This window comes from Symsagittifera roscoffensis, chromosome 2, assembly GCF_963678635.1.
Source record: "Symsagittifera roscoffensis chromosome 2, txSymRosc1.1, whole genome shotgun sequence".
NCBI classification, from domain to species: domain Eukaryota; kingdom Metazoa; phylum Xenacoelomorpha; order Acoela; family Convolutidae; genus Symsagittifera; species Symsagittifera roscoffensis.
In genome coordinates, this window is record NC_087063.1 from 4,536,824 (window position 1) to 4,548,996 (window position 12,173).

A 12,173-nucleotide genomic window follows, 5' to 3' on the forward strand; every position below is an offset into this window, starting at 1 on the left:
CAAAATCTTAATCTTGCACTTTATCGTAACTTATATTACCTTGATTTCACAATTTATTTTAACATAGACGTTACGCAATATATTTTTTTCGATTTTACTTGGCTTTATGCGAAGAAATTAGTTAGTATTTGTACTAGCTTTAGCTTTCTCATTAGGGCTCTCATCGAGCAAATTAAACCCCCCCCCCCCAAATTGTAAAAATCAATACTTGGTTGAGCCATATGTTTTTTAAACTAATATGAACAGAATAATGAGAAAAAATTGATCGTTTACGGTTTGACTTTTGAGTTGATTTTACGTTCCAATCAAATTCACTTTCTTGAAAGGAAGGCAAATTACATTCATCAGTTAGAAAAGCGAAATAAAGTGAATGACTTTGATCCAGTTTTCTCTACTTGGAAAAATTTTATGATGTTAAAACATAATCTGAAAATTTGATGAACTTCAACGTGATATAAATTTTTTCTTCAAATTTCTAAAAAAAAAATTCGAAAAACGAGAAATTTTTTTTGTTTTTTTTTACCTGAGCTCATTGACATTTTTCCAACTGTTTTTTTGCTATGCTCAAACTTGCGATGGCAAAAGTCTAGTAATCGGGAACACTGTAAAAAAAAAATCTGTACAAAAATTGTGAAATTGTTTTATTAGAGAATCGTAGCAACTTCTGAAATTTTTTCTATTTGGCCTAGAAGTAACGCGGGTGCCTTCGTATGTTTGGGTGAAGGATTTGAGTCTCGATCGGACCTTGTTGTTTTCAAGATGTGTGAACTTTTCCCCGGGAAAAATTAAATTAACGGCATTACAAGGACATATGGTGCACAGTTGGCGCATAATTTGGTGTTTGTGTGTCTCTGGAATCCATAGACAAATTTTTAAACATTTGAAATTTTTTTCGGAACGATCAACGAGAATTAAAAAAACAAAGAAAGAACAAAGGCATTGTCAATGATGCGAGATCCGCTCACAATTCACAAAATACACAGTTTGGCCTCGTTATGGGACTTTCGCTTGTCTGCTTATATTTATCGACTTGGTTACCACATCAGGGAGTTTTCTGTAATGTCACAAATTTTTATCGTATATGCAAGTGTTTTTGATTCACTTCTGTAATTTGCATAATTTAAAAGCCCTGATACATTTAAAAGCCTTTTTTTTTCGTTTAAAATTTCTATTTGATTTAATTTTCGTCTTGATTTTTTTCATCGACTTATTTAACTTAAATTGTGTCACTTCAAAAGCAAAACTGATAGATTAAATGATTTCAAAGTTTTAAAACCTAATTGCCCGAAAAATTGTACCGTATTATAAACAGTTTTTTTTTGGAATTTTTTGTTTTCGGGTTAATGGTCGTTGGCTTAGTGCCCCTTCGGTAAATCCTAAAAGCTCATTTTAAACTTGTGTCTTTTTATTTTTGTTTTCTTCCCCTGGCGTTTTTGTTTTCTTCCGTCTCATTATTTATTCGCTTGCATTGTATTGTTTGCATTGCTGCGCTGGCATTGTATCGCAAGTTATGCGAAGCTACGCTCCAGCTCTGTGTTAGAAGCTCGCTTTTGAAAATTTTTATTAAAACTTTGACAAACCAAAAAAGGCAACATGACTTTAAAAGAGTTTCAAAATATTTATGAGCAACATGATTTTTTTTCCAGATAAATTAGCACTTTTTAAGATCAGTTTGGTTCGTTTTTTTTTAAACCCCATCGAAAAGATACTGATATCTTTTGTTCAAAGGAATATTTAAGCTGCAATTATTTTACAAACGTTATAGTGCCTTGAAGTTTGCCGATGTGAAATTTCTATAATAAACTAATTAAATTCAAATGCAATAACTATAACAAAAATATAACAGTACGTGAAAAGGAGAGGATGAAATTGTCTTGGTTTTGTTTACTCAATCGTTCAATTTTATATGGTGTGCATTTTGTTAGCATAAGTCTGACCCCTTTTAGTGACCTGTTTTTTAGCAAAGCAATTTTGAAACAGAAAACATGAAACAGAATTATCTAGAAGATCAAAGTAAAGCAAATATTGCATATTTGATTAACAGACGTCAAAAAATCTTCTGACGAAAAAGCGAGTTCTGTGAAACGTTTTTATCATTTCCAAATGCAAAACTATCTAAGTTAGGCGCAAAACACTGATTCACGCGCACAGTAGCACTGCTGCCGAACATGAGAACAATAGAATGAAGCAAGCGTTCGCAACTTGCAGATGCCTCGTTTGAAGCAAGAGTTTCGACTCATTTTTTAGTCGCTTAGTCTGATAAATAGTCGATTGTCTGAAAGAGCTTACCATACGGTTTTCGTTATTTTTACTAACGTACGTAAGTGGGAATTAGTCCAGCTCAAGAATTACTTCAAATTGATACGAGGCAAGCTAATACAAATTTGTGTAGTTCCTATTTTTGAAGAAAGTTACGGAATGTTTGCGCTCGGAGTGTTTTTTTTCTCCAGGCGAACTCAAATGTTTTGCTGGCAATTTTTAAAAGAAACTTGGTGATTTTTGTCAGGCAATTTTCGCCTGAAAGTGGCAATTTTGGTCTGAGAATCAATGATGCCCCTAACTTTGAAATTAAAAGTGATTTTTTTCTTTGCGCACACTTTTTTAGTGGAACGAAGTTGGAAAGAAAGTTTTTTGGTTGCAGAAACATTTTTTGGTTAAGTCTGCTGGCGCGAAATCTCTCGTTTTTGTAGTTTTCATATTCTAGGAGAGTGCTGCGAGTTTTCTCCATTATTTGTTTTTTTTACTAATTCTGTATCATGAGAGAAAAGTCTAAATGTTCTTCTTCAACATAGTGTCTAAACGTTTTTTCTCTTTTTTGAACACTTTTTAGGGCTTCCGTATCATTCAGGAACTTACCAGAAGTGAAATTGTCCTCGAGGTTTGTTTGTTTGTTCAACTGTATCTAGTGAGTTTAGGTCCGAGGTGGCCTTCTCATAGAGTAACTTTGGATGAGGGTACACCGTTTGTTCGTCACGCTATCTATTTTCAGCCGGATAGGTTCGTGCAACTCCTTAGTCTAATACCAATCATAATTTAACTCTTATATTTCCCTGTTCTCAATAGATCTAGTTATATACTGGTTTTTTTGCGAGGTTATAGGGGGGAAGAAAGCAACTGATTCTTATCTTAATTATTTTATTCTCTAGCTGAAACTATGAATAGTTTCAGCTTTGCAATTTATCGTAAATTTTAGTCATGGATCATGATTAGTTTCTTATTAAAATTTTACAGTGACAAAAGTCAAATTATAAATAAATATTTATTTTCAACTATTTCTATTAAAAATGCAGATTCTTTCCGATGTCTTACGCATTTCATTCAAAATCCTTACTTTGATATTATATTTTTTGTTAAAGCTGAGCTTAAAAATTACTTTTATTTTATGGTCTGGAATCAGACGGATAGCCGGGTATATATTTATGCTTCTATACAAAGTTTTTTCTACGTTTCGAAGACTTTTAATTTATTGCTTTCGTTGTCTTCGATTATATTTGCATAACAAATTTTCAAACTCTTTGCAAATGTGATATCTTGTTTGTTCTCCTTGAGATTCAAATTATGAAGTTCAGCTCATCTTTAACATTTCCTTATTCTAAAATGTAGCAAGGTAAGTAAGTGGCAGATAAAATTAAATTTCAAGTAGCAATTAGTCTAATATTTGGTCAAATAACCAGGGTTTTTATGTTAAAGCTTGACTACTTGGAGTAATTTTTTATTCGCCTTCTGAGCTTTTCTTACTTCGTCTAGACAAAAATTGCACACAAAAATAATTATAAAGGGGCGCTCAGGTGTGTTGAAGTTCATGAGCACCGAAAAAAATACTATCTATTGATTATTTTGGCTTTGTTCATTTTGAAACCTCATTATCTAAATAAATTTTGTCACTCTTGGGCTTTATCATTTTCGGCTCTTTTGTACTTCGGCACTCATGAACTCCGCTATTAGTATTTCCATTAACATAAATAATAATTGCAAATAAAAATTGTATTTTGTGGTAGTCCATTCTAATTTTTTTCTGAAACTTGCTAGTCTTTCCTGATATATATCTCATAGATGGCGAAATTAAATACCGATTGGAAAAACGAGTTGTATAAGCTGATCCAAGCGCTTTAGTTGGTAAACATTTGTGATTAGTTAAAATTATTTAGAACAAAGTGTAATGATAGCGCCTTAACTCAAAGAGTAAAAAAGAATTAAATGAAAACAAAAAAACGCATTTTCCGGAAAGTTCTTCATATGTTTTCCGTAAAACTCCGTAAATTGCTATATTAGCATTTCATTGGCAAAAACATAATACGGTGACAAGGAAATCAACGTTCTAAAAGTTTAAGCAATAAATAGGTACCCAATTCAAAACAGAAGTCCAAGCTGATAAAATTTCAAAAAAAATTAAAATAAAACAAAAAATTTAGTTAAAAATTTTTTTAAACCACTTCTACACGCACAAGCTAGAATACAAAACCATGTAGTTAGCGACTATCAGCGTATTTACGTTCCAAATTGCTCGCCTCAGTTCAATTTGGAACGATTTTTGACCGGATCAAATCAACGCTTACGTCTTAGTAGCACTAAATGTTAGCTGAATTGTTTAGAAGGTGCCAGTTTGCCTAAATTAGGACAAACTTTATTTTGAAATTATAGAAATATAATCACTGATAAAGTTAATTCTCAAAAACTTTACATGTTTTGGATCGTATTTAAAAATGGCTGGTTAGAAAATCGAAGTTATTCGAAAAAATTTTGATTTTGACTCAGTACCATTGATTTTGATTAATTTTACCATTCAAAGGAAAAAGAAAATCTGCTGCTAATGCTAGATGAGGTAAGTGAAAAAAATACCGTTGAGGATAAAAAAAACTTAACTTGAAACAGGAGCGCTTGGTAAATCATCAATTTGTTTGTTAATCGCGCAGGAATTCACTTCCAATATTAAATTTCTTGGCTCATTTAGAAACTGCTTGATATTTCTTTAAAATTTTTTTACTGAGCCTATTTTTCAGAATTAAGTTTTATTGGTATAACCAACTGGAGAATTTTCATTCGCATATTGGTAGACAATTGCCAAAAAAAACGGAAAAGCTATAAGCAAAAAACTTTCGTAAAAAATTATCAGCATATAAAAAAGTATCAACAACAATTTTACAGAAGTGGTTTTGCTATTTTGAAAATGAAATAGGGAAAAATCACTATCATCAAAACGTTTCTAAGGATTTTTAAAGTTTCAGGTTTGTTGTTTTCTTGCTCCGAATCGAGTCCTGATTTTATGATGCCTGCCAAAGATCGAAACTATTTTCTTCTGATGGCTTTTTTGGGACGCGAGCAGATTTTCGAAACAAAATTCACGAGTAGAGGGAACATGGAAAACAAGCGTTCTCATTTTATAAGTCAAGCCTCTCGAAATAACGTTGGAATAGTCGTGATTTTTCAATATGGTTTCAAAAAATCCTAAAAATCAGCACTAGAAATTCGCTAAAACATAAAGTAAAAATGGCCAATAGGTTGGAGAGAATATGTCTGAAGAGGGGTCAAAACTTTGGCAAAGAAATATTAGAGCTTTTTGACAAATCTATTGGGACCAAATTGATTGTTTGAGCAAAAAAGATTGCGAGTTTTGATTTTTTTCTAAACGTTTTTTGATCTTGACAACTATCTTTAACTACAAGGTACCAAATTGGCCGATCTTTAATTGTTGGTTTAGTTCGCAAAAGGGGTTAAATTTTTGTTAATGTACAGGTAAAATAGGTGGTGACGGTTTAGTTAACAATATTCAGTTTTGTTGACCTCTGGCAGAATGCATAATTCAGTTTTTCTGAGTGTTGGAGAAATGACACAATTTTTTTTGTAAGCTGGTGCAACCCCCAGCTAGTCCACAAAAACACCTGGCATTAACATTTGCTCAAAACATTTTTTTTTCGGATTTCCCAAACAAGTAAAACTAATGAAATTTAGTCGGAGATCAGTTTGTTCGTTTTTTGAATCTTGAAACAATTGGCAAAAACACAAATTCTTTCCAAGCCGTAGAATAACAAAAAAAGTGTTTAAATAAAGTAAAACAATTTTATTTTTCTTATTGTGGGCAAAAAAAAACAATTTGTTTTTACAGAAACTGAAATTTGGATTATGTCTAAGCCATTTGTTTTTATAGAAGCGAATTTATTGTTGCCTAAAATTATTTCTTTTATTTGATTTTGGGACCATTTGTAGACGCTCTTGTGGTGGTCTTCTTCATGGTCAAAACATCTGCCAGTTTAGCTAACTGCACATTAAAAGTAAAATCATAATGAAAAATTCTGATAAGTGCATCTGCTTTTAATATATAGTATTGCAAGCGGACAAAATCGTACAAAATTTCACACAAAAAAAAAACATTTCGGTTTGACTTAAATTTTTGGGTTTCAGCTCGACTAAATGCCCGTGCGTTTATGGGCTTTTGATCAAATTTTGAAATTCACTTTGACATTTTTGACTTAGTTTGATGTTCGACTCAGTTTATTTTATGCGTTGTTGCTCCATTATGGATTTTGATCAAAATATGAATTTTGGTCAAACTATGACTTCTGGTTGTTTTTCAAACTAACCTGAGAAAATTTTTAGCGTCTTGTACCACTCAAAACAAAAATTCTGAAAACCGAAACCAAATACTGCTCCAATCGATTCAAACTAAAAACGACGCAACTCTAAATTCGGCCAAATCGATTAATTGTACATTCTGCAAAATTATGCGTTTAAAAAATTTAGGCGAATTGTAACAGCAAATTTTTAATGGTACACTTTTTTTAACAACATTTCTCTATAACTACTGACAAATCATTGACGAAACTACGGTAACAAAAACTCATCTTGTGACAATTGTTTTGATCATTTGGCCTACTTTTCATAAACATTTATTTTATCTTTGTTCCATTACTGCGGTTTGATTATTCCATCAAATACCATTTAAAACTTACAGTAATTTCCCATTGTTTCGACTTTTGAATAAAGCGAGGAGTATATATATGCTCAGGGTGGCTTTTTATAAACCAATTTCACCAAAAACTTTCATCACGTGCGGGTTGATGCTGTAACTATAGGATTACTATGCGAGTTTGCTTGCATTAACGTACTTACGGTTGAAAACTGGCCGTTCAATACTTAATTCTTTTGGAAAATGAATTAAGTTTTCGTGACGTACTATCCAGTGCTTGAGATTCTTTCAAATTGAAGTCAGGCAAGCTAAAAACTGTGTACCACTTTAACAATACTGACAGTCTGAAATTATAGGTTATCTCGATACCAGTTAAGGGTAATCGGAGCATGCAGGGCTTGGCCCTGATATGCGAGCAACTTTGTATATTGTGTAGCATCGTTCATCGTTAGCTGAAAATATTGATATTTCTGTCTCTTTTCCGTTCTGAGGTAGATCGGTTTCGGGTAGCTGGTTGATTGGCAACATTTCAGTTTGTAACAATCGGAAGTTACAAGTTAAAAAAGATTAAAAGCAGAATTCAACGTCATAAAGTCCACAAAATGAAAATGATAACTAGACTGCTCGTATCAGGTTGAAGCACCGAATCTTCTAACTGTCTTTTAAGTTCTCCGCTTATGTGTTATTAAATCTCCGCTTACGTGTTAATAGCGCAAAACCTATTGCGCTTTAATTGTCCCAAATTAGCCAAAATGGCAATCTTTAAACCCCCAAATTGCCACAGGTGAAATATCTTTTCAAATTTATGCTCAGGACATTAATACCTTGAATGATATTTAAAAATTCCGTCAAAAGTGATTAGTTAAAAAGTCGACATTTGTCTGAAGAGAAAAACCACCCCGAACACAAATATTACGTTAGTTTCGTTAAAAAAATCGGAACAATAAATCACTTTTAAAACAGAGTCTGAACATCTTGGGGCTCTTTTCCAGTTTCCCACCCCCTTCGTAAAATTACAAAATGAAGATGTTCAAAAAATTGTTGACACGGCATTTTTCTTGTTATAAATGTTGTAGAATTTAGTTCATCTATTCACGCTGACTCGTTTTAGTGCAGTTTATAACATGAAAAGTCATTTTAAATAGATTTTCAAATAATGAATTTCAGAAAATATCAGAAGGGGGACTGAAAAAAAGCCCAAACTTTGATACGATATTTAATTTTTCACTTTTTCCACGCACTCGATCACCACAAAAATCATAAGTTATGTCCTTGGTTTTTCTCGCTATGAATTCTAGTAAGAGCATTTGAGTAAAAATACCATCATTTCTACGATTTATCCAATCTTTGAAGAAGTCTTTTTAAATCCGAGAAACAGTCGCGTAAGCAAAAATGTTGTAACGGTTGGGCTGTTTTTGAAAAAAAATTATCTGTCTTGCTTATGGCAGCCATCTTTTTTAATTTTTTAAAATTCTCCAAAGGATTCCTCTTTACAAATGATTAAAAAGGAAAAAAAATCATTTAAAAACCACATAAATAAAAAATAAGATAGAAATTTGAAGCAAACAGAAAGCATTCGACTGTGAGAAAAGTAAAGTTTATAAAATCAAAATAACCACGTGGTATATTTATTATTTAATGTTTTGCACTTCAGAAAATATATAATTCATATTATATTTCAGGTGTTGCGTTTATCGGCGCATTTTCTTTTAATTCAAGCTCATCTTATCGTGTTACAAATTTTGGGATTAGGTTAATTATTTAAATTGCTTTCTAGTTATACACTTTGGTCGTGAAACTTAGAAAAAATGACTTCTGTTATTTATATTCCTTTATCTTCTGCTAATCCGACAACATACCGACTGTTATTGCAAATTTCTATTTCCTTTTCAGTTCTAGCATTAGTATGTTTTTTTCTTCTATCCAGTCAGAATGTGACCCATAATTATCAGATGAGACCAAGTTTACTCCATCGATTTATGAACTCATCTTTATTTTCAGAGAACAAAACTTCACATCTGAATCACAATTCAACGAAGGTCATTTCAGATTATGAAGTCAATGCTTACCCCTTTCTCTCCAATACTTCGTTTAAACAGTTTTTAAATTCAACTGGGCGGCAAAACTCCACATTTGTGCAGATAGAAAAGAATAAGAAAATTGAACAAAAGGTTTTTTCTCAAGCTTTGAGTTTGCTGAAAGACCCCGCTGAAAATCCAGTTGTGAAAAAAGCTCGACACTCTAAATGCATAGTGGTAGGCTCAGGCTCGTGTTTACGCTCCAAACGCCAGGGTTCTTTTATTGATTCTTTCCCTGTCGTGATACGATTAAACAAGGCGCCCATCAAAGGGTACGAGAAGGATGTCGGTTCCAAAACAGACTTGAGGGTGCTGTATCCTGAATCAGCACCTACAACCTTGGAATTCTACCAAGGCAAAAATGAGCATTTGAACTTTACAGATAAAAAAAACAAATGATTCAACTTATTTTTGAAGCTTTTTTCCATCACCATAACCCCTCCCTTCCCATAACAATACGCAAAATAACTATAGATAAAAAAGGGCTCTGTTCCAGTTTCCCACCCCCTCGTAAAATAGCAAAATAAAGCTTTTCAGAAGAGTTGATCATACGAAATTTCGAATGAAAGACATGTTGTAAAAATTTGTTCACCTGTTCACGCTGACACGTTTTGATGCAGTTTATAACATGAAAAGTCATTTTAAATAGACTTTTATAAATTGAATTTCAGAAAAAGTCAAAAGGGGGGAACTGGAAAAGAGCCAAAAAAGATAGAGAAGGAAACGAATTTTTCTTTCCAATCTTAAGATTTCTAAAATCAAATTAGATGTTTAGTGTTTTTAGTGCCTATGAGGATCCCAGTTTGTCCATTGGTTGTTTTATGAAAAAAAAAATAGCTAGTTTACCACAGCGTGTGATTTTAACCAGTTCAAAGCGTGTTTTTACGGTTTCTGGCAATTTAGACGACAGCTGTTAAGACGACAACCCTTTTTGATGGGACTTTAAGACGACGCTACAAGCAAATCTACGAATGTGTTTCTGAGAAATAACCTACTAAATGCCAACAGTTTATTTTAAATGTTTTTTATCGCTGAATTGTCGTCCTATTGTCATAATAATCATAATAAAAAATGCATGTAGTTCATACGCAGGGGCACAACAGCGGTTCTCCGTTATGAACTGAAAAGCTCGTATGTTGGTCCTTTCCCTTGTGGATAAATTGTCTTAATCGTACTTTAGTCAAAACAATAATAAATTGTTATCAGGTTCACAAATTTGTACAATAGTATAGGATATTGGTAATAACTATATCATGTCGTCTTAATGTCCTGTCGTCGTATTAATCTAGAGCCTCGGGATCAAGTTAAGACCTTCCACCCCAGCATTCAATTTGGTTTTCAATGCGCTGCTGTTAAATTTCCGATTTTGATTGGCTGAAAGTTTCAAATTAGAACCACGATAACACCCCCCCCCCCCCAAGTGGTTTGGGGGATGGGGAGGATGGTAACTTGGGCTCTTTTTCCTTTACCCCTTCCCCCCCCCACCTGCAAATTTTACAATTAAAATTACTGTTCCTACCAACCGATTAATTATCATGAAAATTGACATGCTAACTAATAAGGCCATGACATGGCTCTTTTTCCTTCCCCCCCCCACCTGCAAATTTTTACAAGTAAGTTTGTTGACCACATTGTCCGATTGTTATGAAAATTGACATATAGACTAATTAGGCCATGACAAACATATTTGGTCTTCATAATTAACCTCGTAAAACCACTCGTTACACTAAAAAATTGAAGCTCGTCTGAGGTGGGGGGGAAAAGGAAAAAGAGCCCATGACAAACATATTTGGTCTTCATAATTAACCTTGTAAAAACCCTCATTACACCATAAAATTGATGCTGATATGAGTTGGGGGCGGGGGGGTATGAGGCCTGGAAAACGAGCCTTAACTTGGTCCGAGCCTTGTTTTACAGCTCAGTTTAAAAAAATTTGAAAACTAATAAGAATTTAAGGCTCTTTTTATCCCCCAAACCCCCCCCCCCCCCACCCACCTCCGACGACCATAAATTTTATGGTGTAACGAGTGGTTTTACAAGGTTAAATATGAAAGACCAAATGTGTTTGGCTCATCCTAATTAGTCCGCATGTCAATTTTCATAATGATCGGACAATGTGAACAGTAACTTTACTAGTAAAAAATTGCAGGTGGGGGGGCAAAGAAAAAGAGCCGAAGTTAGTGTAAATGATTTAAATGTTCATAATTTGCATAGGAGAAGGCGCAGTTGCAGTTGCCTTATTTAAAGAAGACGACATCAATTGGGTGTCTCAGTTAATTCAACCGAGTTTACGAAAGCCGATGAAATTTTGGCAGAAAAGTCCTCTAGAAATACCAGTTAAAGCAGACAAAATCATGATAATCAACCCTGAAATCTCGGAACAACTGTTCAATAGGTCCAATCAAAACCAAAACACCACTAATTCAAGAAGCACCACTGGTTTTGTAGCTGTTCAAGTGGCTTTAAACATGTGCAGGAGCGTTACAATAGCTGGATTTTGTTACGGTCTCAATTCTATGCCCAATTCGTCATTTATGTATTATTATGGAAACGAGAAAATGCCCAAGAGGTATCCAGGAGTGCATAGTAAGTCAAATGAACCCGAACTGAGACGAAAACTATTTTCTTCAGGCCGTTTGACAGTATTGTGAAAAACTCTATAGCAAAAACTAGTCGCTAACAAAAAAAATTAAATCAATTTTGCTTTTATTATCAATTTCCTAGAAACCAAGTTAGAGATCTGTTGTATTAAATTATCTTAATTTACAAAACAAAATAATGTATTTGCTGAAAAAGAGATTTTTTCGGCTACAAATAAGGTCTCAAAACATTTTAGAATAGATCTAGTCAGTATCATCCAAGAAAACACATATGAGAAAAGAGACCCGAGGGAAACTGTGAAAAACTAAAAAATTTGGTTTACTCTGTTTTTTTTTTACTTTTCTCACAAAAAAAAACACGGCAGGAATGTGAGCAAAAATATAAGATTTTTTTACGAAACTTAACATGTTCAGAATGATTCGACTGCATTTTTTCTTGCAAAAAATTAACTGAAAAAATCAGCGCGTTTAGACAAAAGCCGTCGAGTTTTTTCAAACTGAAGGTTTTTTTTTTTAATTTTATTACACATTTTTGCGTTTTTATCTCAAAAAGAGTGAAAAGCTCATAAATGTTAGAAACAAACATAAAAA

General features: G+C 33.2%; 1 protein-coding gene across 1 annotated transcript; it reads left to right on the forward strand.

The window, feature by feature from the left end:
- The first annotated feature begins 3,122 nt into the window (after window positions 1-3,122).
- LOC134839659 (type 2 lactosamine alpha-2,3-sialyltransferase-like) lies at window positions 3,123-11,777 on the forward strand. The gene is made up of 4 exons (XM_063855282.1): window positions 3,123-3,607; window positions 8,587-9,347; window positions 9,767-9,783; window positions 11,197-11,777. The coding sequence occupies exons 2-4, from the start codon at window positions 8,713-8,715 to the stop codon at window positions 11,631-11,633; spliced, it is 1,089 nt and encodes a 362-aa protein (XP_063711352.1). The 5' UTR covers window positions 3,123-3,607; window positions 8,587-8,712; the 3' UTR covers window positions 11,634-11,777.
- Window positions 11,778-12,173: the final 396 nt, after the last annotated feature.